The sequence below is a fragment of the Knufia obscura genome, assembly GCF_036327395.1.
Source record: "Knufia obscura strain CCFEE 5817 isolate CBS 148926 chromosome Unknown scaffold_11, whole genome shotgun sequence".
NCBI classification, from domain to species: domain Eukaryota; kingdom Fungi; phylum Ascomycota; class Eurotiomycetes; order Chaetothyriales; family Trichomeriaceae; genus Knufia; species Knufia obscura.
In genome coordinates this window covers 654,051-679,343 of record NW_027042697.1, presented here as the reverse complement: position 1 = coordinate 679,343, position 25,293 = coordinate 654,051, and the positions used below count along the sequence as shown (strand labels likewise).

The 25,293-nt window shown below is 50.8% G+C and overlaps 9 protein-coding genes across 9 annotated transcripts; 2 read left to right on the top strand and 7 right to left on the bottom strand.

Moving 5' to 3' along the window:
* Positions 1-456: 456 nt before the first annotated feature.
* On the bottom strand, positions 457-1,544 carry PMZ80_008552 (uncharacterized protein; the record flags this gene model as incomplete). The annotated part of the gene is made up of 2 exons (XM_064876952.1): positions 457-1,321; positions 1,399-1,544. The coding sequence occupies 2 exons, from the start codon at positions 1,542-1,544 to the stop codon at positions 457-459; spliced, it is 1,011 nt and encodes a 336-aa protein (XP_064727339.1).
* Positions 1,545-1,918: 374 nt separating this feature from the next.
* On the bottom strand, positions 1,919-3,559 carry AIM6_1 (Altered inheritance of mitochondria protein 6; the record flags this gene model as incomplete). Its single annotated transcript, XM_064876951.1, has 2 exons — positions 1,919-3,113; positions 3,162-3,559. 2 exons carry the CDS (start codon positions 3,557-3,559, stop codon positions 1,919-1,921), a joined length of 1,593 nt encoding a protein of 530 aa, XP_064727338.1.
* A 1,231-nt stretch (positions 3,560-4,790) lies between these two features.
* Positions 4,791-7,396, bottom strand: PMZ80_008550 (uncharacterized protein; the record flags this gene model as incomplete). Its single annotated transcript, XM_064876950.1, has 2 exons — positions 4,791-6,906; positions 6,957-7,396. The coding sequence occupies 2 exons, from the start codon at positions 7,394-7,396 to the stop codon at positions 4,791-4,793; spliced, it is 2,556 nt and encodes an 851-aa protein (XP_064727337.1).
* A 1,271-nt stretch (positions 7,397-8,667) lies between these two features.
* Positions 8,668-10,238, bottom strand: PMZ80_008549 (uncharacterized protein; the record flags this gene model as incomplete). The annotated part of the gene is made up of 2 exons (XM_064876949.1): positions 8,668-10,025; positions 10,073-10,238. The coding sequence occupies 2 exons, from the start codon at positions 10,236-10,238 to the stop codon at positions 8,668-8,670; spliced, it is 1,524 nt and encodes a 507-aa protein (XP_064727336.1).
* Positions 10,239-11,054: 816 nt separating this feature from the next.
* On the bottom strand, positions 11,055-11,922 carry PMZ80_008548 (uncharacterized protein; the record flags this gene model as incomplete). The annotated part of the gene is made up of 3 exons (XM_064876948.1): positions 11,055-11,375; positions 11,422-11,697; positions 11,773-11,922. The coding sequence occupies 3 exons, from the start codon at positions 11,920-11,922 to the stop codon at positions 11,055-11,057; spliced, it is 747 nt and encodes a 248-aa protein (XP_064727335.1).
* Positions 11,923-12,762: 840 nt separating this feature from the next.
* PMZ80_008547 (uncharacterized protein) lies at positions 12,763-14,049 on the top strand (the record flags this gene model as incomplete). The annotated part of the gene is made up of 1 exon (XM_064876947.1): positions 12,763-14,049. The coding sequence occupies one exon, from the start codon at positions 12,763-12,765 to the stop codon at positions 14,047-14,049; it is 1,287 nt and encodes a 428-aa protein (XP_064727334.1).
* Positions 14,050-14,810: 761 nt separating this feature from the next.
* Positions 14,811-17,003, top strand: PMZ80_008546 (uncharacterized protein; the record flags this gene model as incomplete). Its single annotated transcript, XM_064876946.1, has 1 exon — positions 14,811-17,003. One exon carries the CDS (start codon positions 14,811-14,813, stop codon positions 17,001-17,003), a length of 2,193 nt encoding a protein of 730 aa, XP_064727333.1.
* A 3,275-nt stretch (positions 17,004-20,278) lies between these two features.
* PMZ80_008545 (uncharacterized protein) lies at positions 20,279-21,256 on the bottom strand (the record flags this gene model as incomplete). Its single annotated transcript, XM_064876945.1, has 1 exon — positions 20,279-21,256. One exon carries the CDS (start codon positions 21,254-21,256, stop codon positions 20,279-20,281), a length of 978 nt encoding a protein of 325 aa, XP_064727332.1.
* A 2,891-nt stretch (positions 21,257-24,147) lies between these two features.
* On the bottom strand, positions 24,148-24,780 carry PMZ80_008544 (uncharacterized protein; the record flags this gene model as incomplete). Its single annotated transcript, XM_064876944.1, has 2 exons — positions 24,148-24,585; positions 24,637-24,780. The coding sequence occupies 2 exons, from the start codon at positions 24,778-24,780 to the stop codon at positions 24,148-24,150; spliced, it is 582 nt and encodes a 193-aa protein (XP_064727331.1).
* Positions 24,781-25,293: the final 513 nt, after the last annotated feature.

The following is a 25,293-nucleotide window of genomic DNA, read 5'->3' as shown; positions in this document are numbered from 1 at the left end:
TTGGCAAGCTCAAGGCATTTCTATTGTGCCAGTGCTGGTCGCCATCGCTCTAAAGGTCATCCAATCAGACGGGTGGCTGTCGAACCCATTCTCGAAATAGCTAGCCCCTGACAAAAATCCACTCCTGGCCTAGTTCCCGATCCAAATCTTTCCTGAAAAGGTTGGCAACAAGGCTGGATTGCAATGCCGTTCATAAGATGAAGTGAGATGCATTTGAGTCTGGGCTGACGACAAGTATTTGGAGAACTGGCATTGTTTACTGCCGTTCATGTTGCTCAGGCTTCTAGCTACGCTTGGTTAGAGTTATGATATGCTCACAGAAGGCTTCAAAGTTTGATGCAATTCGGGCACCACTCTCTATTTGATTCATGATTCATGCTCTTGGAAGCAAGCATTCCCACAAGCGAACTCATCATTGAACATTGAAACGCCTTATCTTAGTGGATTTCACCGTCTTCATTCCTGCAACTGCTCCTCCGCAAGCCCTCTATTTCGCCTCTCTTCCAACTTCTTCTTCGTCGTAGCCTCAGCATCCTTGACCCATTGGTCATACTTGCCCTCCTTGATCTTCTGCCTCACCACACCCTTCAGCACCTCTCCCGTAAAGCCAACAAAGTTATGTCGCCGTAATGAGTTCTCCCACTCCCAAGCCTTTCGTTTCCGCTTCTCCCTCTCTAGCATACCTATATCGCCAAATAGCTCTGCCTTCTTCCGTAAATCACCACATACGGCCATGAGATTGAAATGGATCTCTCCAGCCGGGTAACGTTCAATGCGTTTCTGTAGTATTGGTATTACCTTATCTGGGAACTCTTCCGGTGTACACTCAGTGTGCTTGATAGGATGTGGCTGTAGTCCATCCAGCTCATATAGATTACCGTGGTGTGTCGTGTAGCCGATGAAGTGGTATACCTCGTCGCTCAGCTGCGACGGATCTTTCTGTGTCTCGTCTGCGAAGGGACTTGATCTTGCGAAGCTGTTGTGCGTCTCTCTTATCATCTGGCTGTTGCTCAGTGCTTCTCCTCTCAGGTCACTCGGAAAACCAGTCGTGAAGTCCTTAAATTCTGATAGATCGGGTCCGATGTAAATGCGCTCATGGCTGCCATCACCGCCTGACGACGTAGGGTTTGAGGTTGTATCGTTATTCAGTATGACCGAGAGAATAGCCTGTGTACCACAAGCATTCTGTATTGTCTGCGCCGCAAAGAAGAGACCGTGATCCTCCACTGCCGCGTTATCCCACGAGCCGTCCACAGGCTTTGATCGGTCCTTCGTGTTTGGCGCAAGCCATTTGAAGAGGAAGATGACGCCGTATACTGGGCTGTAGCAATTGTTAGTAAAAGACTCGGTTGCAGGGCAGTGGCTAGGCTGGACCTTCACCTTGACGATGTGCTTTACCTCAATGCTCTTATGGCCTCTGCGTCGAGCGTGAATATCTCTTCGAATTGTACATCTTTGACCCCGAGTGTTTCTACCAAGGAAGTGAAGACACCTTCGTCCGACTCGATTGTGCTCCAACCTCCTGCTGCTGCGTCTTCAGCCATCTTGTGTACAAGTTCCAGTGGAAGGAAGATCAGTCTAAGGTGAAACGAAGTGCTCGACCAGTAACGATATCTCCAAGCACCGAAGGAGTGGGAAACACTACGTAACCATGAATTTATTTGCGATTCACGAACCACGCCACGTGCTTGCCACGCGACACGCGTAGATTGATGTGCCTTTCTCAATGGCGCAACTGGTGAGGAAGTGTTTAGAAACCCTTAACGTTCCACAAGAGTAGCATTGAACACAGTATGAATGGAGATCAGAAGTTGAATCTCGGTCTTGTGAACATGTGTATCTACGAGAAAATCGTCTATCACTGAAAGCTGCTCAAAAGCTCATGTTCACTCATGAAGCCCAACGCTGGTCGAGCTCATCACCGTCTATCCCAAATGCTCCAGTCGCTCAGCCCCCAGCCGCGATGCTTTCTCGGACCACCCCAATTGCCTTGTGTCGCAGCTTGTAGGTCATCAACATTCAGGTAGTCGACGCCTTCCTCAACCAACACTCTCCAGATGTAGTCTCTCAGACCTCTCGGCCATGAAGGTGTACTCCAGTACCGGACCTTAAGACCCTGCTTGTGAGCTCCAGCAATCTGCTGCCGTATCCTCCGCTTCATGTCTAACGTCAAGAACGGTAGCGGATGGCCAATTGCCCTACCGAAAGAGACAGAGGCATAGTAGCTATTTGCAGGCGTGTAGATGGCCGCATTCTTAGGCGCTGCTCCACTGTATCCTTGCCCCTGGTTCGTTGCCTTCTTGCTGCTGTCCGGGATAGCAAGAGAAGAACTGAGCTCTGACGCGTACGACTCAAGATAGGTTCGTTCTTCGACATCGTCGTAGCGCGACCATTTCACAAGCTCAGTTGCACTTGATGTAGAGTCCTGAGCAGATGGCGCCAGATCACCTAGAAGTTCGAGCGGCGCGTCAAAGAACATATCTCTGTAGTGCGCGTTCTCCACAACCCTGCTAAAGGGCGCATTACCTGTAACCACAACCGTGACAGGTCCCTCGACCACATCAGTCCCATTGAAATAGGTCAGATACTTCCTTTCCCTGAGCGGCTGCAACTGCTGGCTGACAACTGGCCATAGCTTCTGCCCATCGGTCTTGAAGTCTACTAGGAGCACTAGAGACTGCGAAGGTTTCGTATCGAAAATGCCATTCCGAGGAGAGTCCCGTGTCGGATGAAGTGTCGTGTTCGGATTCTGTCCTTCCAGAATCTCGACTAACAGGTCAATGTACAAGGAGCTGAATGTTCGCGCGGGGGTCAGAGAAGATCGTGAGTGGCCAACGTACAGCTCATCAGATGCCTGATCCGGGAAGAGCCAGACATCTGCTTCCACGCCAGTACATCCTGCTCTTATCGCTGACTTGAGCGGTACCGCCCGCCAATAGTCATTGTGGCTATGACATTGTACAGGCTGAATATCAGCTGTGTAATCCGTTGGCCAGTGTGACGATGACCCTAATGGTTGCTGTGATCGCAAGGAGGAATATGCGCTCTCGAAATCGGACGGGAAGAATGATGCGACAAGGCCGGCGACCAGGACAACGAACTCAATCAGTCCCCTGTGAGAGGTCAGTCGCGCACATGGGCTTGTGTATGAGTGTACTTACAGCAGCATCAACGCAATTGCTAAGCTCTTGAGGATGACTCTTAGCGGTTGCCGTCTCTTCTTGCAAGTCCCACAATCTGACTTCTCGAGTGCAATGTTACCTCTTTGTCTCCCGCAACTCAGCCATCTGGATAGCAATGGTATCCTTTTCCTCCTCGTCCACCTCGACTGGTGTCTCTGCTCTGGCTGTAGTTGTGCATCTTGTGAATCGTGGAAGTGATGAGTGTTCAGAAGTGAAGGTTTCAGTAGTGAGACCCCACAGTCTTCGTCATAGTAAGCGCCATGGTGCTCCCTTCCGCCTTCGAGATCTGTATCCGTATCGGACACAGGGCTTTGAGGTTGTGATTCGTTTTCGATGTCTGTAACTCGGATGTACCGGAACTGCTTGCTTCCGAGCATGATTGGTGCGGTTTTGGTGCCTGACTCAGCAGCCGCAGCCAAGATCCAGATAGCGGGGAGCTGTTCAAATAGACATGAATTTCTATTTCATGAATAACAGGAGGACTCTTCTTCACGATAAGTCGTGGAGCGAAGTATGAAACGGAGGGATGCGTATCTTCGACCTGCACAGCAGACCGTTTGTCTTTAGTGACCGTGACGAACAGACATGCTTGCGATAGCCGGCAGCAGACCGACTTGACCTTCCCTTTTGGAATTCCTACACCATTTGCGATGGTACTACGGCGACCGCCTCGGTCAAAGTGGGTGCCATATCAACCGCGAGCATTCCAATCGTAGACAGGAATGTTGGGGTATGGTTACCGACGAGCTATCTGTAACCGCGAAGATGTCACATCGGGCGTCGCCTGGCCTCTCATTCGTGACATGCGGACAAGGCACCTCGATGGTTCGCTTCAAAACCGGGAAGCTACCGATCGTGGACATGAAATCGCCTCCAATCACTGCAGCGCGTGGACTTCTAGGGCCGAGCTTCCAGACCCTTGAAAGTCCAGACTGCGACAGAAGCTCCCGAGGATGTTGCGCAATGTTCGTTTTGGCTACAGTGATCTAACTTCAGTGTCCTAAACTGAGTTGTCGACAATGTATTGCATGTTGCCGATTACGCGGCAACTCTTAAATATGTCACTGAAAGATGATATAGCTTGTAGAGCTTTCATGCGCAGAAAGCCCAAGCTCTCGAGGACGATATCGCATCCCTGTAGAAAGCGTGCCGCTCATCAGGACGCAGGTTGCAGTAGCGAGTCTCTAGAAGCTCGGCATAGAAATCGCTTGCTTGGCCTGCGTCTCTGGAAGCGACGACTAGCGTTGGGTAAGACGCAACGTGCTCGAGAGCTGGCCATCACTCGTCGTTCCGAGGAGCACGAAAAGCAGAATCTTCTGATGTCCCGAGGCACGTGGTCCCGATCAAATTGAAATTGTATCGTTCGCTATGTTGTATATTAACGAATAACACCTACGGCCTTATAATGGTGGTGTAGACCTTGACGGAATATACACTGAAGCGCCAAATTATCGTCTAATCTTTTTGCTAAATCTAATGGCACAACTTGGAACTTAGGATGAGGTTCATCTATCTCCAGATTCATATAGACACTTTTGGCAAGCTATGGATGTTGGGCCACGATAGCTGTACATATGCCGAAAAGACCACCATTTTCAAGGACCTATCTCATGCTTTACTCTCTCCCATCCTCACATATCCCTCGCGATCTCTCACACTGACCGGTGTCATAGGGTAAGCTTCACCCGCCCTCGACACCTCAACAGTCGAAGCATTTACGCTCCCGCCCTTCCCATCGATTCCATACTTCAGCGGCATCTGCGCCAATCCAGGTGTGACGCCGCCAGCCGCCGAATTCTGCGTGATGTCTACATCTAAGGTCCCAACCCTATCAATCCAGAGCTTCGTTGGTGCTCCCTTATCGCACTGTCCTGGATAATGCTGCATCGCCAATAGTCGCCCAGCGGAAAGCTGGTTGAGGTAGTACCTCACTCGTGCAGGTCCTTGTCTCACAAGTGAGAGGATAATCGATGCCAGAGCGAGTGAGCCGAAGAGTCCCAGCGCGACCAGAGCAGGGATAGCATAAAGCCACTTGTATTGTACCTTTTTCTGATAGACAAGAACCGGTACCAGCGTACTCCCCATCGTCGATAACTCCCCATCTCGCTTGGTGAGATCAGCCTCCTCCACCCATCCTCGGCTTCCTTGAATGGCATTCATCGCCAGATCAGTCCATATGACGTTCAGAATGTCTGGTACGGTACTGATGTTTTGCGACAACCTCTGCCAACGTTGAGACATCGCAAGGTTGGACGCACCACTGTAGTCCATGCCTGCGCCGCCAGCTGTACCGCCTCCTCCTAGTTCGTAGGCAGAGGCCATGATATTCTTCGGTGAAGCAGACGCGGGGAGATATTCGTAGCCGATGTACGAGGACATTAGGGGATTGCCCCATGTGTATCCCGGGAGGTATAACTCTGGCGCACGCTTCAATGAGACGTTATTCTTGACGGCGTCGGCTGGGTCAAAGTCGTCAGAAACTAGGCCCCAGAATTGGTTAATGTCCGCTATTCTGAATGGTTCTTGAGGCTCTTCGATGCCCCATAGAGGCATGTCGACTTCGTTAGCGTACTGCTTGTTCGTGACGTTCAGGATACTCAGCGATTGCAGGTCGTGGCCCAGAGTTGCATTGTACCTGAAGCCGACGGTCTTGATCGAGACCCTGTTGAGCGATGCACATGTGAAGACACTTTGTCGGTATGTCGTGTTCGGCTCCGTGAGTAGTGACTGCACGCCATCGGCTCTGACAGCAGCGGCGTAGAAAAGACCGCACTGTACTTGAATGTTTGAACTGTTCGCGTAGTCCGCTTGACCTGCGCCTTGGCATAGAAGTTGGATATCAGAATAGTTTGAATAACCTATGCCGAAAGGATTCTCGTAGATGCCAGTAGTAGTAGAAGTATTGGTAAAGGAGTTATTGTACGTAGAGATCACGTTGTCATTGGGAACCAGGGTGTTAAACGAGCTGTCCATGAAGAGAATGCCTGGACCGCTTGCCGAGCGAAAGTTGCTAGAGACCAAGGGGAATTTCTGTCCGACGTCTGATTTCAGGTACCCAAATGCGTTCGGGGACGGCCGTGTCACATTCATGACCAATGCGCTGTAGACGTCGACAAGCCATGCTGCTTTGTACGCTCGATCTCGTAACTTTGGGTTATTCTGATTGTCGTCCATCGAGAACCGAGGATATTCTTGTATTAGGTTTGCAAAGCCACCGTTGTCAATCAGAGAGATGTCCTTGAGATTACCAGCGGTGAAGTATCCCTCGGGAGGCAGTGTGTACTCGAGTGTCAGATTCGTGTCGACACATTCCGTCATTGGTTCAAGCCATAGCAAATCCTCTGTCCAGTCTGCGCCCTGAGTGAGTCCGCTTGGAACAGTGTGGTTGCGAAAGCCAACGCCTCCGTGAACCATATCGACAACCAGACCTCGAACTGGGAAAGCCTGCTCTTCCAGTATTCTGGACTCGAGCATGCGGAAGTTGTCGACGGGCCAAGGTTCGCCATGATTCTTGTCAGCTTCGGCTTTGAACGTATATTGTCGCGACCGGATATCGAAGAAGCTTGATACAGATTTGCCGAACTTCGATTGACCACCCGAATATAGGTCCTTCGTCGCTTGTGGGATTGTGATATCGTAGGTGTCTCCGACAAGTTCTTCGTCAACGACAAAGCCGAGTTCGTCGGTAACATTTCGGAAGACATTGCTACTACCAGGACACGCACTATGCTTTGGTCAGTTGTGCTCGAGATTCTGTTTCGTGGGGAGAGGTACGCTTGGCCTAACATTCCACCACAGGACCTACTAAACCATATGTGGCTTCCTTGCTCCGGCGTACCATAGCCCAGCGGACTGCTGTCCTGAAGGTAGCTGAATGGAACCTGTTGCATTGCCTCGGCAGGAAGTAGCGCATCATAGAGGCCAAGAGGAGTGATAATCGCTGCTATAGCAATCAATGCTGTTCCAACGGGCCTGAGGTATGCCATGCCATTCACCTTGGAGTGCACTCCACTAGTGGCGCTCGTGTCGCTGCGTAACAGTATCGGCCATTGTGAGTTATTGATTTGCCTGCCGACCACGGACCAAGTAATGGCGCTGTGCTTGTTGCCGATCAGACATACCAGAACAAGAACCACTGCATTCGGAAATAGAAATCCGACAACAACGACAGCTGCAGCGATGATACCAGCGACCTGGCCAACAGTGATCTCCATCCCAGCACAGCCTCTGGGACGGTCGCGGGCAGATGGCAGAACGACAGCACTGCAGAGAAGTGGCTACTACCGTGAAGCAGAACCTTTTACATTTCGTAGACCTCTAGCGTTCTGACTGTCGGTCGTGGTGCTCTCGAGTCTGAACATCCCAGTGTGCTCCTGACGTACAAAAGCGAATACGTGGTTTCGAGCCAGATTCGGTAGGCGTAATCTTGATCAGGGCTGGGTTGAGACGCACTTAGAATAGACCTGGCCTGGGGTATACATCTCAATGTGTAGCACTGAAGCACCAGAATGCCATACCACACCATCACGTCCAGTTCTGCTCGCATTTCTGACCAATGGACTTTCGCAGTTTCGACTGGTGGTGTGGCCAGAGATCAATCATAGAACGTGCACAAAGCTTACTAGCAATTGTTTCAAACCATTGACCGTGGTAGGTCAAATCGCCGGCCGTCGAGAAGGCATCGCCAGCATTAGACCAAGCGTGCAACTAATCACAGTAGTCTGTGCTGCGTGCTCGTCGAACATGCTTGTTGGTATGGCCGCTGCCTGAAATACCATTGTGGCTGCAGAGTGAAGGAAGATTAGAGTTGAATAGCCATACATGGCTAGTGCCAAGCCGGGATCTTGCATTGGTCAGTCAAAGTCGGTTTCAGAACGCTGATCATAAGACCACCCTCCTGAAGTGGTTCGGAAAGGAGGCACTGTTACAATCGGTGTGCCTGCGAAAATGATCAGAGTTTCGATGTGTCCGAAAATTCAGAGCTTGGAGCGTGACTCGTAATCTGACGTGACACTAAGACAACATCGTAGCGTGCTTTGGATTACATTCTAACAACTGGCAATGATCGATATTGTTGAGGTTCGAAACCAGGACTTCGGAGGACGAAGTGACCACCTACAAAGCGTACCTATTGCACAATTTTGTGACAACGTTTCGCTGCAGAAGCGTTTGCCAGCTGAATCGCGAAACAACTTGTTAATTCGCACAGTACGGGCAGCTTCTTGACTGTCTTTGAGACGTGATTTCCCCGTGCCAAGACTTACCAGAACACCTCTCCTTCGTGCATACGATACTCCTCCCCAGGTGAAAGATCAACCAAACGGTAAAGTCGCAAGAGTTGTCAGTAGGGCTTTGATGGCATGTAACTTAGCTTAAGTCTGCGGCCGATCTGCTGAGCGTACAAGCACCGAACAGCAGTGCTGACTCACTTTCACACTTCATCATGGACTGATGAATGCTCGATCGGTAGATTATGACGTCGGTCCTAAACCTGAATAGTCTTCTGTGCTGGATTGAAAGCATATCTCGGCATAGCAGCCATCTTTTCTTCGGGACTTATCTCGTTATCAGAGTACACCAGCCTTGTCGGCTTGGCAGTCTTCTCTTTGCCATCTTTGTCTTTCTTGGTTGACTTTTCTTCTGCAGCTTCCTCTTTGGCAATGACAGGTACGCTCTGGGGCGTCGCTGGTTTCGGTGTAGCAGTATTCGCGCGGGTTGCTTGTGCTTCTGCTTGTTTTGATGCACTCGAAATCAAATCATCAAGCGAAGATGCTCCTAGGGCTTCGTTGGACAAGCCGCGTGGCATACCAATTTGAGGCGCAGCAGGATTGTACTCTTCCTTAGAAGGACTATGCTGTCGCTGCAGCTGAGGTGGAGAAAAGTTATGCTTGTTGGGAATCTGACCTTGATGCATCTGCTGAAATTGAGCAGCATTTACAGACGGAGCGTTCACAGCTGGTCTCTGTGGTAGTCCAGGAGCAGCGGGTAGACCACCACTACCCTGTCTTTGGGGTAGCCCGTTTTGAGCGGGTGAGTGAGTTCGCTGCTGGTGAGGAAATGGAGAAGCAGGCGAAGCAGAGTTGAAAGGACGAGGTGCACCTACTTGTCCCAAATAACCATTTTGTGGTACCTGTGTTTGATAACCCTGGTTGGGGAAAGCCGGCTGTCCCTGGAACGGAGGAGGTGAGAATGCATTTGGCGTTGGAAACTGATGTTGTTGAAACGGAGGTTGTGGCGGCTGTTGGTACGGCTGTTGGTACGGTTGAGGAGGCTGGCCATACGGGGATTGCTGGGGCGGAGGACTCTGTGCGTAGGGAGTAGGAGGAGCGCCGTAGCCCGGAGGTTGGAAGCCGTGAGCAGGCGGCTGATTGTAGGCCTGCGGCGCAGAGAAAGTCGTTGATGACGGAGGCGGCGCATACGATTGCTGGTAACCAGAATATGGCGCTACCTGAACTTGTGCAGGCTGTTGTATAGGCGCAGTTTGTGCTTGACCAGGAGTGGGTGTATTGGCACCACTGCTACCGCCTCCATTCTGCTCGGCGGCCAACTTGGCTGCCTTATGTTCAGCCAATCTCTTTTTGAGCTCTGCAGGAGATTCGAATTTCGGTTTCTTCGGACCGTTGGCGGATGGTGCACCGGGGGTAAGGTTTCCCGTTGCAGCGCGTCGTTCTGCCTCAGCTTGGTGGAAGTTCGTCAGCACTCGCTGGTTGTGCTGTTGTACTATCTCATCGGGTATTCCTTCCATGCCAAAGATTTCAACGTCGAGGCCGGCACGGTTTGGGAGGGCGTTTTCGATGGCCGTGAGGTTCTCTTTGTGAACTTGATTCATATGCACATTGAGACCTGGTGTGTAAGCGCATGCTCCTACAAGACCAGGATAACAGACTCACCTCCAGCTGTATTCAGACGTCGCCCACACCTGTCGCATTTGAAATGTTTTGCTTTTTGATGATTGATGAGAATCTTGAGGTCGTCGAAGTCACGTTCGCAATAGTAGCACCATGGTCGCGACAGAATCTCTTCCACGTCTGGATGACCTCTCTTCTTCTTCGTCATTTTGCGATCTGCGGATACAGTTGGGGCCCTTTGCAGTAGGGTATAGATAGACAGTTGTAGTAGTCCTGACTGTGAGAGAGATGTAAGGGGAGTAGTGATGAGATGGTTGTTGGAGCTAGAAGTTCACCACAGGGATGCAGGAAATAAAGCCTGGAGAAGTGATTTGAGCTGGGAAGGCACGTGTCAAGGCAGAAACATATCTGTCAGGCATCAACATCCTTCTGTTACCAATGTTCTCATAGCAGCATGAAATCGATACAATCGGACTTCTCAGAAATGCCGGAAACTTTGCAGAATCCTTGTTGGTACTTGCCGATAGTGCCAAAGCTCGTGAGTGTCAGGGATACCGTATGCATTGACTTAGAGGCAGCAACAGCGCCTGCGACGTCTGATATGCAATATATCGTTCGGTACAACCAGGAAGAAAGAAGTTCACGACCATGATTACGATCAAAGCATATTGTTCCAAACCAGTAGGACAGAAAATATTGCCCGTGCACTATCAACAATAGCTATGTAGAGACCCCTTCAGGCACACATTCAGACTTGCGACATGTCCAGCTACTACCTGTCCGAGTATGGCGAGATAGAGTATCTGCCCAATCTCAATATAGCATAGGTACAAGAAAGTCTGGAAAAAAGTCGTGGCGCAGCCCGTGCCATCCTTATACTATGTACCAGGACAACTTCAGTAAAATCATCCCGCTAGCGAGTCGTGGTACAAATGTTTGCTTGGAAGAATGATGCGCCTAGTACCTCTCGGATGGCCTTGGACCGCCAAGATCGGATCGGCCTTCACCGTAATGCTGCGATGAATCAGTATGGTCGGTCACTCGAAGAGCTTGTAGAATCGTAGCGGCCGCCTACCTTCTTTCTCAAAGCCGCCAGTCTCTTCTTCTTTGTATGCGTGTTGATGTACGTCCCAATAATAAATGCCACAAAATTGAAGAATGGCACCCACAAATATTCGGGCAGGAACTTCTGTGCAAACGCAAGGGCAATGGGAGACGTGATCCAGCTGACTTTCATGACTGGCATGAAGCCTGCTCGAACTGTCGCCCGAATCTGGTGGAATGTCCGTGCGCCGGCTATAATAGCCATGGAGGCGAGGTACACGGTGTTTTGGATAGGCGCGACCTGTAGTAATCAGCATCATATCAGGTAACCTAAGCACGATACGTACCACCAAGTTCGAGACCAGAATTTGCAGGATTTTGGCTTTGAGCGAGCTTCTGTTGCTGAACAACCACTGGAGAATGCCAATGAGAGCATGTCCAAGAGGTGCACTGATCAATGCGCCGTATGCCATCATCTTGGGCACTCGACTGCTGAAGTAGTGGCCATGCTTAGATCGATCATGGGCGAGCCACGATGCTATAATCTCCTGCAGACCAGCCAGGGAGCCCGATGTGAGCATTTTGGTTCGAAGGGGATTAGTCTGGAGCTGCTTCAGATATGCCTGTCACTGGGTCAGTCCTGCTGAGTGTCCCTGACGCCCATAGCTGGCGCATAGTAAGTGTGCATGGTCACGTACAGCAAGATAGCCCTTGCCTGCATCTCCTCCTGTCAAGTACTCTCCAATCTTGTGTGACAGTTCTTCTTTCTTGTCGCCTGCTTTCTTCACCGCATCTGTCGCAGCTTCCGTCACCTTGGTCTGGGTCGTTTCCTGAAATTTGACCGACATGATTGCGATTATTGGTGTTCAAAGTTGGTGTCCTGCGGATAGCGAGATATAGTTGACTGTGCGCGATGCCTTAGGGACGCCAGTACAAGGACGTCTTCGAAGGAGTGTTGGCACTCGTCGCGGTGAGCCTTCGGTTTGTTGACGTTCAGAAACCTCGGCTGGCCAGGGTCCACGTGCTCCGAGTCCGCGTGAATGTCGCGTCGACGGGAATGACGAGATACTTGGTCGCTGCTATCTATCGAAGGTCGCTGGTAAAGGTAATGGGGTGAAGTCGTGGAAGGGAGTAAGATGTGTCTCAAATGAAAGGCAGGTTGCGGATCCTCACATGCACAACATCGACGCGATTATAGTTGATTGGCGTGAGCTGGGGAACCCAGCTGGGAGTTGGGTACGATCAGCCACCTTGTTTCCAGGGAGTGGAACAAACAAGCTACACCGAGGTGCTACTCTACACAGTGATTGATTGGTCGGCTTGCTCTAGCGTGCTTAGCTATAAACATCAGGAACAACGGGTCGGAACATGATTATTTGATAAATGCAAATGAGATCCCTGTGGGCTCGTCAATGAGCTGTGAGACAGCAGAGTCGGGGCTGTCCTTGTGAATATCGCATTCAATACCAGTCGTGCCTGCCGAAGATGCACACGCTCCTAACTTTCACGGGAGCAATTCCCGATGACCAAGAGGTAGGGAGGTAACATCAACGTGCTTGCCCATTCTACAATCTCGATAATACAATATGCCAGTGACAAGACCAAACTTGGGCAATGCTTCTGAACCAACATCTTGGATGTAAGCCTTTATTCACAGCTGCTATGCGAGAATGGCTGCCGCCAAAAAAATGGCTGTCGCTCAGAAACTGGTGACAAGTCCATCAAGACCACCCACTCGTGATCGAGCCCCTAGTTGCACACATCTACAGCTGACGCGTTTGTTCGACGGTTTCGGTTGCGAACGATGCTCAATATGTCACAGGAGACCTCAGCTCGGCTGGCTGTATCGTTGCACTCAGGACTTCGACGGCTTCTTGCCTGCTTCGGATTTCTACGATGTCCAAGATCACAAACGGCTTGATCACGATGCTCAACTGTATACACTCAGTGCTGCTATCACCAAAGCTGCAGCGAACGGTGACTACACGGATCAGGAACTCAATATCCTCTGGAAACAGAAACTCGATGTGAGACGAGCGGTTCGACAGGTCAGGCCAGATACTTCCTCATCAGCCTCGACAGCAAGCAGTAGTCAATACAGTCTACCTGCCAGTACAACGACGTCTACAATTCCATCTTCCGAGTCGGACCCTGACACTGAGTTGAGCCAGCTGTCCGATTATTCGCAACTCTGCAGAGGTCCATTAGAGCCAATCCAAGAAGTCCACGATGATCTGGAGCAGGACCATCGACTTCATTCATTCGCAAAGCCAACACCACCGCCTTTGTGCAACTTCAAAGTTTGTCAGACCTGTCGACCAATTTACCAGCAGCGTGCCTGGCAGTCGATCGATGGCGTGTTAAAGAGCCCATACAAGGAACCACCGAAGCATGAGATGGCAAACAGAAGGATCTCTGATGTGAATGTCGTCAAACATATCGGACACCTAGATGCCGAAAATTACACAAGCAAGAGGAACAGCAGAACACAATTTCAAGACATCGTGCAGCAATTACTCATAGGACAGGAGAGATCATCCGAGGAATATGAAACTGGCACTGCAAAGCAAGGTCACGGCCTGAAACGTGTTGCGGCCGCACAAAGCCTATTTGACCCCAATACGAAGGACGCCTTCGATGACGCTCTATCAGAGAAAGCTTCTCGAACAAGCTCCAGCTTCCTTAGGCCATTGTATCATCGACGTGGCTCGGAAAGGTTCCCTACAATCCAAGCTTCATCCCAGAAAGCTGAATCCCAATGTGGAGAGAGCATGGCCTCGACTGTATTACCAACCAGTCAGGATGGTAGCTCTTGCACCACAGCGGTCATAGGACTGAAGATTGATACAATGAAAGCGAACGCGGATCGAGAGAACATACCGCCAGCTCAGAAGACGCCTACTGAATCCATAAAGGAGAGCCTCTGCAGGTTCAGTGGACTAAGGAAAACGTCTGCTCGTTTCGCCATCGACTGAAGTGCTGCAGTAACTCCACCAAAGACTTATTCAATTTTGGGCGAAACCTTGCGATTTCAATACCTTTACCAACGACTATGGAATTGCGACTGATGCTATTGCCTTCTCAACAAGACCTTCATTACATGTACGAAACGAAATATGGCAGCTGCAAGGCGTTTGCTGGTTGAGCAGATGATAAGGGGTAGATAGGTAGCTTCACATCTCAGACGAAGAGATTAAGCAGACAACTATACACAGCTAGCATGATAGCATGATAGTGAACATTTTTATTGCTTGCCCGTAGTCAATGGCATGAACCTTGAATATGCTGCTTTCGACGGCCACTTGGTACCTGCTTGACAGGGTTACGTAAGCCAAGCATTTTCTGCCTCGAGGAGTGCGAATCTCTTCGAGATAGTTGACTCACTCTTCGAAGTCGAGCGAACACGACGCGCCTCGGTGCTGTGCCTGACCAGGAACATCAGCCTGCTGTCTGAAGCTTGCGAGGAAGCCACGTATGTCTGACCGCATGATGAATACATCAAGTGCGCGCCCTATTGTAACCTAGGAGAAGAAAGCGATAGCACAATATGGAAATCTTTTCTCCACAGCTGCTTCTCTTAACGTGTGCACAGCAACGTTCGCAATGAGCCTGACCCAGGTATAGTTTTCACGTCACGAGTGGTATCGTTTACAACCTCACCCACATGTCTCGAAGCGTGATGACACTCAATAGCACTTGTTGGTCAAATGCTAAATGATAACGACAAGTTGAGGATATGAGCTTCTTCCGAGATCCAAATGAGCCCAGTAGCTCTGAAGAGTCATCATCATCATCATCATCATCATCATCAGAAGACAACTTGCAGAGATCAATCAACGATGCGAGCCAGGACTCTGCAAGAGACTCAGCTAGCATTGCCGAGCTGATTGAGCCTGACATCACAACAGAATCGTTGTCGCTCACCAATACCATTAGTAATGGTGAAGATGGTGTTGTGCTCAACAAAGATGACACACGAGACATGATGATGGCATCAATGCTGGAGGAGCTCTCGAGGTACAAGGCGGCTGAGCTGATGAACAATGCAAATGCTGGCAATGGAAGGACATACGACAAAGCTTCTCCTGAGGTACAGGAATTCGCCAAAACACTCTTCGCTCGTTCCAGCAGCGTCTTGAACGAAGGTGGTATCATGAAGGCTGAGTCTGCGAGCGAGAGAAGGGATGACCTCAGAAAGCAGTTCATGGCCGGTTTGCAGAAGCTCAGCTACCAAAAAGAGCTCGAAGAATCGCGACGAGGATCGGCAGAGCGAGGGAGAGCTGGAGTGGTAGGCGAGGCAAGTGCAGCGTTGGTACGTCGGACAAGTCAACAGCCAGCTCCATTCAATGGGAGACCCGATAGACAACTACAAGAGCTCACCTGGGAGATGGACAACATGAACATCGTTCGACGACCGAGCAATGAGCTGCAGATCGCACCAGTCCCTCTTCCGCTTCGCCTGCCCAGCCATTATCAGTCGACCTTCGAAGAAAGAGGCATACTAGGACGCGGTGGGTTTGGTAGAGTCTATCATACCTACAATGTCCTCGATCAGCGCGAATATGCTGTCAAGAAGATACCACTTTCGCCAAAGCTTTCACAGAAATACCACGATGGGGGCCACAAAGAGCTCGCGCATATTCTCAAAGAGGTACAAGCTTTGGCTAGACTTGATCATTGCAATGTCGTGCGCTACCATGCAACATGGATTGAAGCGCCTATGGCGTCTGCCGAAGCTGTAGCTCAGGCACAGCCAGTACCTATGCTGTCATACCGTGGTCAAATGCTTCTTGACAACAAGCCAGCACAGCCAAACTCTCCGCCTAACATGGGTAGAGTGTACTCGAACAGTCCACAGGGCGTCTTCACTGATCCCTTCAACAGGATGAAAGGCAGTGAAGATGGTCTGCCGGGCCTTGGTCGTATCATCTCTGCCACCTCTGAGGAGGACGATGCCGATGGAATGGACAAAAGTTCATTCGACCCATTCGCCCGATCAGAAAACGACCCAGATCATTCGAAACAGCTCTGGTCAGGACAACCATCTCGCAATGCCTCAGTATCTGCGCCTAATGACACTGCAAATCTGTTCACAGATGGTCGATCACGCCGCGCCTCCAGCTTAATGCCACACTTCGATGACCCATCAGTCTACGTCCTTCATGTCCAAATGAGCATGTACCCTCTTACCCTAGCCGAGTATCTCCTTCCGACAAGCTCACCTCGCCGCCACTCTTACCCGACATCCCCACGCCACTGCTTCCATATAGTACCGGCGCTGAGATTGCTACTCAGCATACTCTGTGGCCTGCAATACATCCACTCACAAGGCTACCTGCACCGTGACATCAAACCTAGCAACATCTTTCTATCAACACCAGGTCTCGCTTCGCCGTTAGCATATACCACCGAACAAGGGTACGCAGATATCGGCTCGTGTCCATCTTGCCCGCTAGCGGCTCCTCGGTTCATGAATCCTCGCATTGGAGATTTTGGGTTGGTGGCTGAACTTGCTCGAGCTACTGGCTCTCAACACGAAAGCGCAGGCAGTGATGGCGGCTCGAAAGCAGTAGGTACGGAGTACTACAGGCCTCCTCCGCACAGGCATTCAGTTGAATTTGTGGACGAGAGAATCGATGTCTTCGCTCTAGGTGTCATTCTACTTGAGCTACTCTGGAGTTGCGGAACGAGGATGGAGCGTATTGCGCTTTTACAAGGCGCCCAGAAAGGACAAATGCCCGACGATCTGAAAGAGAAGCTGAGAGCACAGAACCATAGCGAGGACGTCGTGCGCCGGGCAAAAGAGTGTATCGCAGGCATGATTCATCCAGACCCCAAGCAAAGATCGAGGTGTGGCATTGTGAAAGAAGGCGTTGAAGGAATATTAAGCATGATATCAGAGCAGAGTGCAAAGGAAGAACCAGATTAATGGATCGCGCAGTATAGTCCATGAACAAGTGTATATTCCCAGAGGTATGCCAGTCTCGATACGTTTTCGAAGGACCTGCTCAATTCTTGCTACCCTTTCCCTTCATTACACAGCCTGCAGATGAGCCGACACAACTCACACTATCGGTAAGAATGCAAAGCTGCCATGTATCAAAATGCTACCCTCGACGCAGAATTACAGTTGAAAGTTTCCGCAAGCCTACCTAGGTACTAAGAAGCAGGCACATTCAAACAGCACCCGAGGCAGCCGCGACAATTGCAAGACAGCAGTTGCGATTGACATGACTACGAGTAGGTAGGAATGACTCTGAGCGTATCGCTGAAGGAAGGCGCGATCAACCAGTACGTTTGAGGCAGGCACGAGTCCGGGTCAACTTTCAGAGGCAAGTGCGACTGACCATAGCACTTGAACGGAAGGCACAATCGAGAACTGCAATTTCAAGGCAGGCACGACCAACATATTCAGGCAGGCACGACCCCGGAAATTTGATCGAGGGCAGGTGCGGTAGTCGACTACTCACTTGAGCGGAAGGCACGACGAGGAAGCAATTCCAAGGCAGGCACGATCAACACCGCAAGGAAAGCACGACCGTCAAAACAAGGCAGTCACGACCCATAGTATCTTGTCCAAGGCAGGCACGATCGACTACAAAACTGAGGGGAAGGCACGACCGACATAGCGATGTAGCGTGCAGGCGCGATCCGGCATGACATGTCGCACGGAAGGTACGGCCGCTGAGAATCAGCAGGCGCGACCCAGCCGGATAATCAAGGCGAGGCAGGCACGAGTCTTGGCTTGAATTTCGAGGCAGGAGCGACCAATGGCAGTTGCCGGAAGGCAGGCACGATCGGTGTTGTTATAGGTGATTGAGGGAGGTGCGAATGCAACAATCTGAATGGGAAGAGCGAGATCGTGCCCGAGCCTGACGCGGTCAGCGTCAACGTCCTTCGTTTGCTCACGATCAAGTATAGCGCATGGGTATAAGGGATGACAATTTCCTCGTGACGGGTTACACCACGGAGAGACAAGCTGGGCTTGGAACCGAGACATGCTTCGCTGGCTGCTTGTGGTGGGCGTGATGTCCTGGTGCTATGGCCACGTTGCTTATCGAACACCAGATTGCGAACGCGCGATGCAGAAGTCGGCAGTCTTGCTCACGAGTAACGTGTTTGTACGGAAGAAGAGTGGTAGTATGCAACGAAGGCTCAGGGTAGGGCAGATGGTGCGCCTCAAAAGCATAGTATTGTGGACAAACGGCTCAGAACAGGAGTCCATGTGGTTAGCAGACAGAGAGAATCTGGATAGAGACCAGTGCTATAGTTGTTTGGCATATTTTGCCGCGGAAGTCTCGAGTCCTCGCGACACTGTAGACTTGCTACCTGCCGCTCTTGCTCTCCGAGCGCTCTGATCCATGATTTGACAGCTCTTCGTCTGTAGTCAGGACCAGATCTCGGTCATCCTCCGTTCGTCAAGCCCAGGTAGCGGAGCGAAGGGCGAGATGCATTTATGTAAGACGTGCCGGGAGATGACCACCTGCCTTCTGCTTTATTCCAGATGTAGTCGTCGGAATGTCGCCTCTATCTCGGCCCTATGGCGGGCACTGTAAGTCTTGCGACATTCACGACGCGGCAACGACCATTGCTCCCACGTACATGGACTGGTCCCGTTAGTCTCTCCCGCTGGCCATTTCAGAATCTGGTAGCACTGGCGTCCGCTGCGAGTGTTGGTGGAAAGCCAACAGAGAAGCTAGGGGCGGAAGCAACCATGCCTGGTGGGTATGACGGAAAGCTCCTCGTAAGGCCTTGGACTGTAGCTCCACAGCGATCGCTTGTTCGTACCGTGGTGTGATATCGAAGTCATGTATTACAAAACCACCTACTGTAGGTACTGTATGTGAACACATCGGCGCAAAGCTGAGAAAGTTTTGCAGGAAGCATTCTTCGTCACGTCGTGCTGTTGTCAACGCACAGGTTTCTGTCTGTAGACCCTGACTTGTTTGCATTTCCCTTTCGTGTATCCTTCCAGCTCCGTTTATCAAGGTCAAGGTACTAGAGGTATCCGTTGAATACATATGCACGAGTCGGTTATACCACCCTCTGTCCGCGTTGCCCACGAGAGGATTCGTCAGGGGTGGAGTTTCACACCCACGAAACCCCAATGGTCTCTGGCTCAAGGAAAGACGTCTAAACTGCTGAAGCTACCGGCATCTGCAATGCGCATGAAGAAGCCGCCAAGAGGTTGGTTGATCACCTGATGTGACTCGTGCTCCGCATCGTAAAGCCCTGTGGCTGGTGATACTCGAGTCGGGATCTGCGGAAGTGTTACGTTGGAGCCATGAGAGCCAAGTCGTCCTTGAGCAAGTTGTTAACCTCGAGGATGCAGGGACGTGGTAAAGAGACCAAAGACGTGATTGACGCGATGTCAATCGATAGGCACGTTCGAGTGGCTCAGGGACATCTTACGTAAATCCATTCATGCATTGTGACGCGGCAGCGGTGCAAAAGTCCTTCGATGGTAGTCATCGTTATCATTAAATCTGTTGTAACGGCTGTAGCTACCTGAGCTATTGCTCGTAAGGAAAATCCGCTGGTCGTCTCCCATTGTCCGTCAGCGGTCCCAAGGCATGGCATAACCATGTAAAATCGCCTCAAAAAAGACCTGACATCGTCTGCCAGGCGTCATGAATCTGCAGGTTTGAGCTCGGACATCGTCGTGTTGCTTTGCTTATTTGCAGGGTTGATCAACATTGATCTGCACTGATACGGCTTGAAACGGTCTCGCTTCGATGATCAACAGGACCCGTAGCGAGCAGGACACGGATATGCTTCCCGGTGACATTATCCTGAAGCTGCTCTGCCACGTCCTGCCGTTGCTGTCGGAGTGTGGCGGCTTTGATCAAAAGCCTGCTCGACTTCAACAAAGTCGAAGCTGCCCCTCTTTTCTCCTCACGGACGGTTCAACGTCCGGAACTCTGAGTGTCAAGGCTTAGCCAATAACAAGTGAAGTTTGCAGATGCTTTCACGATTGCTGCACATATCGTTGTGCTTGGCTGGGGTTGGCTTGCGTTCTGCCTACAGCATCGAGTGCGCCGCTTGGCCTGTGCAGGCAGGATGGATGATAATTGAGTACCTGATATGGACTGTTGTCTAACTTTTTCTTTTCGCTCTTCGTAACGTCGTTATTGCATGAGTATTCTGGGACTATACATCAAAGCCAATGATATCGCAGGATGATTGCTATAGAATGCAGGATGTTCAGTCGGTGTGCATCGGCGTTCTCACATCGAACTCAGGCTCTCTGTTGAACTCTGGTAGAGGTGGATTCATCATGCTCGAGTCTGTTGCAGGCGAGAAATAGTGTTCGTGTTCCATTTCCGACTGATCAAACGGCACGTTGTTGAAGCTTGGGAAATCGTGTGGTATTCCGTGCATCTGCTGTTGAAAGAATTCGTTGCCTAGGTGGCTGAGATGTTTCTGAATGTCTTGTGGTGATTTGCAGCCTTCGCAGTTGGCATGATTCAGCAACAGTGCGTTCATCTGCTGTACTTCTTCTTTCATGCGCATGACCTGCTCTTTGAGGAAGGCATTTTGCACGGCTTTGTCGTGAGAGTCGCGCTGTAGCTGTTCGGTCTTCTCTTTCTTGTTGACACGACATTTGGCTGCGGCAAGTCTGTTCTTCTCCAACGATTGTTTTCTCTTGTCACCATCCTCCAGACTGCCTATTGTAGCGACCGAATCCTTGCGGGTGTTCCTTCGTTTACGACCAGTAGGTGCAGGCTGTGCGAATTCTTCTTTGAGCGAAGACTTGGTTGAACGCCGCTGCCTGACTGGCTTCTGCTCGGCTGGCTTATCCATTGAAGATTCTGAGTTCGACCTTGGAGGAGTAACTTGTCCGTATCGCGAGATGGCGTTGGTGTTTGAGGTGCCCTGAGTAACCATTCGATCGAGCTCTAGAGCTCGGACTGGGGAGCGCGGCAACTGTTCTTTGACGGGATCAAAGCTGAAGTCGCCAAAAGTGTCGTTATTGTTGGGTGGGGTGTATGTTTGCTCCAATCTCGTTGGATAAGTCGACTTCTTCGGCGCTGGATCAAAGCCAAAGTCGTCTGAATCTGGTTGATAGAGCTCTGGCTGCATGGTGGGAAAGCCAAAGTCTCCTTGCATAGAAAAGCCGTCAAGATCTGATATGGTCGTGTCTGCTACTGAAGGTACGAAAGATGTAGACATGCTAGACATATTGGCCGAAAGTAGAGGTGTCGGAAGGTGTTGGTAATGGGAGGGCGCCTGTCCCTAAAACCCGAATTATAGAAGGCAGTCGCTGTTTCGACGATGGGGCTTGAATAAGTTCGAAAGCGCCCCGTGTATATGAGCTGGGCTTGCAAGGCAGGAGTCCGAAGTGAGGTATCGTTTTATTGATACGATTTCGTGGAGTTCACGCGAGGGTGGACGATCAATTTTACGGTAGCTGAGCTTAGCAAATAAAGAAGGCTCGACTGACGGGAACTCAGGCTCTTTTGTCCAGAAAGCGCGCCGCAATTTGCTGTCCCGCAAACGAATTCGCGTTCTGCAGAGCAATCGGGACAGCAAATCCGTAATGCGTCGGCATATGATGTACTATGCGGGGACACGGTAAGCCGTTATGTAGAAATTCGTCCAGGATTTTTCTTGCGAGCTTCGATTGTCGCTGCGAAGTTCTGTGTTAACATATGTAACAATGGAACGCATCGGAAGCAGAAGGAAACGCGCCTCCCGTGTAGCAGAGAAGCTCAGGCCAATAATGCTTGCAGAGAGTTGATTCAATATTGGGGGTATGAGTGACAGAGAATACCCAGCAGTGAAAAATGAGCGAGGGCATGCGCGGGACCTGAGCTGGCAGGAAATGCCACTCGTACTCTACGCCAGAGCGCTTTAGGATTCGTGACAGATGGGAATTCAGCATGAAGTGCTGATCGTTATGGTGATTGAGATCAAAGCAGCACGCTTGGAGCACCAATGCTAAGCTAGAGCTGCAAGTGTGATACCTTGCAGCTCACGGAATAAACCTCCAGACTGCGACCTTCCGTAGAGCTGTTCGTGGCCCGCATCGTTCGCCTACAGCGTGGTGGCTTGCACGATTGACTATCGCCGAAGCAGCGCCTATTTGTCCATAGCCTGTTTCGCGATCCACCAACCCCAGCATGCGAGCATGGGGCTTGAGGATAAAGAAACCGTTGAGCAGGGAATTCGCGTTTCCGATGCTGAGGAAGTCATATCCGTCGGCGATTCAGCCCAGCTAGCAATTCTGTGAAACCGTCTATACTTTTTAGTCCTCTTCAAGCGACGTCTTATGCTGATAAGGATGCTTCTGTCTACGAGTAGATAGCTTTTAGCTTTTATAGGCTTAGCATAGCTCTTTGGTAACCCTCAAGACATCCTCGATTGGCCAAACCTTACTCAAACCATTAAAGCTGGGCATGCTTGTAGAGCGGCTTCACTACACTCGTGTCAAAGCGACTACAAGCCGAGGACTTCGTATAGAGTTATTGCCTGTTGTACCCTACAGAAGAACAACGATGGGAAATGTGCTTGAAAGCAAAGGCCGCGCTTGCCGTGTTGGATTTTGTCAATCTGTGGTAAAAGTTAGTCAACCAATAAAGCTGCAACAATAATGGCTTGCTGACATGCTGCACACCAGACTGATTAGAGACTTTGTGCTGCTAGCGTACTAGCTTCGCCGAGGTCTGCGACTTGCTTCGTACCGACCGTAGTAGCTGATGCAGACATGAAGGAGTCAATCCAGTGGGCTTCAGATTAGCCCGCGCTATATGACGTCGATCTAAGCAAAAAGCGTTCTTGGGTCTTTTCCCATTTTCGTTCGATGGGGATTTCGACTTTTCGATCGGCGATTCTAGCTACTCCACCTTGCAAGATGCTTTGATCGCGGACATGCAGACACAAGTCAGTCCGCAACCATGCGGCCACGTTTTAGAAGATAAGTACGAATTGAATCCTAGACACTAAGCGACACGTAGCCTAATTATTGCAGAGGTACTCTAGGTACCGGTACATCTGCCGCGGTTCCCAGAAAGCCTTGTGATAACGAAATGTAACAATGTGTTCGATGTTGGTGGGCTAACTATTGGCAGATATCCCACAGTACGGCAGTTAGGGCCAACGCAACACTGCAGAAGACGCTATTCTGCCGTCAAACAGTCTACTCTATGCATAAAGATCTGGGCCTCGAAATTATCGATGGGTTCTCGGCTGATGTTGTCCTAAGCGGCGGATCCCGGCCTGAATTTACCGTATTCTTTTGGAGCTCCCGTCGTCAATGAGCCGCATCATGCCTGGCCCAGTCTTATTCAGGTACACAGGGATCAGAATGGCATCACTGCAAGCAATAATCCTCACGAGCCACGTACGACATTATTGACGCCACGATAGCTGACCAGCAATCGTTTCGAACACCAAGCACTTCCGATGATAATTGCCCAGGGCAGTGTTCTACTCTACGGTAATCAGTTCACATCTGGCCACACGTCCATCCGAGGCATCTCCCTGCCGGATCGAAACGCGATCGGGGTATGCAGGTGTGATAAGGAGAGGCTTAGGGGCGTGCATCCGGGACACGAAACCAAAGGTCCCATGAAGGTCCCTAAGTCTCCGAATCGAGCTCGATGTAAACGAGAGTGCTCCTCTGGCGATCGATCTTTACGAGGTACACGTACCGACACGTTCCCAAGACTGACATAGACGACTGGCTTGAACAATGCGGATCACGAGCGCATCCGCTCTTCTTCTCTTCAGCGATCTGCATGCTATAGAATGCAGCACACAGCTCAGAACGTCCTGCGATTGACTTCTCCGACCACAGCATCGGGAGACCACGTCGGCTTTACAATCCCTTCTTGCATCGGTTTTATAATCCCTTCTTGCAATCCCGCTGCATGTTCATTGTTTGGAAGCAGCAAGTCGGTCACATTGAAGCATGTACTAGATCTCAACGAGTGGAACAAATCTTCGTACTACCCTAGATCTATGATGACATTATTCCTGGACGACCCAACGAGTCGCCCCACAGCACAACGGAGACGCCGCACCACGTGTTAATGTCATCCTAAGCCACACACCCTACCCCGTACCCTTATCTACACTACACCCGCGACAAGCTGTGCAACCGCAACGACAACTGCCACCTTTCTGATTCCGCCCATAGGTGTTGCAACAGGCCCGGCCGCGTTCTTGTTTGTACCTGTGGGCAAGCCTGCGGTGATGGTGACAGGGAGAAACGTGACCTTTCCACTATCCAAGCTCTGGCTAGCGGTCCAAGTTGTCGTCTTGCTTCCATCATCTCCGCTGCTCGCACTTGTGTATAGACTGGCGGGTCCAGTGTAGACCTGGGTGCAGCTTGCCTTCGTTGAACCATCAATACCACACTTCAAGTCCACTGTCATGCTGTTTCCGACGACTGTTGTGAGAGCGACCGTTGATGGACCAGCAGTGACGGTGACAGGTGTTGGGAAACCGCACTCGGAGGAATCGGTGCCGTCGGGACACTTGATGACCATGGTCTTGACGTCGCCGCTCTGATGAGGATTAGTATATGCATTGATACTCAGGGGTTCCACAAAGCTTACCGAGGCGCTGACTGAGGCGACAAGTGGCTGCTCGTCTATGATAGGAAGGAAGATGTCTGTTGTGCTTGCGGTCGTGCTCGCGGTTGTGCTCTCAGCGAGGGCTGTGAGCCCGAAGGCCGTCAAGAATGTGAGGAGGGCAATCATGTTTGCTGTTTGGGGTGTCTTACTCGAAGAGATGCAAGTTGAGATACAGGTAAGGTCGCGAGAGCCATCGCTGGTCATATATCTTCATTGTTGACTGCGCATGCTGAAAACGACAAAGGGGATGTGTGCGTGACCGGCGACAAAGGTAGGTCTGTGCGTATCGGTTTTGAACATTTCGACGTCTGCGTCGACATTGGCACAACCAGAGTCTAGGTCTAGACTGTGTTCAGCGGAGCCCTATTTGTCCGGTTTGAGACATTATGCGATATCAATCCTGTTCACAGCGGCTGACTGGAGTACGTATGTGCAGTGCATTCCCTAGTTGCCAGGCAAAGAGTGATCCGAGCGCAGTTTGCTGACTGCAGACACCCCAGGCTCACTTTCCCCAGAACGAGAGACGCCCTTCATCATGATGACGCACTGCGCACACTAATATTGGGTGCAACCAGCGTCACTCAGGAACAGGCAGCAAGACTGTTGATCTCGCTAATTGGTAGCAACCCTGTCGCCACC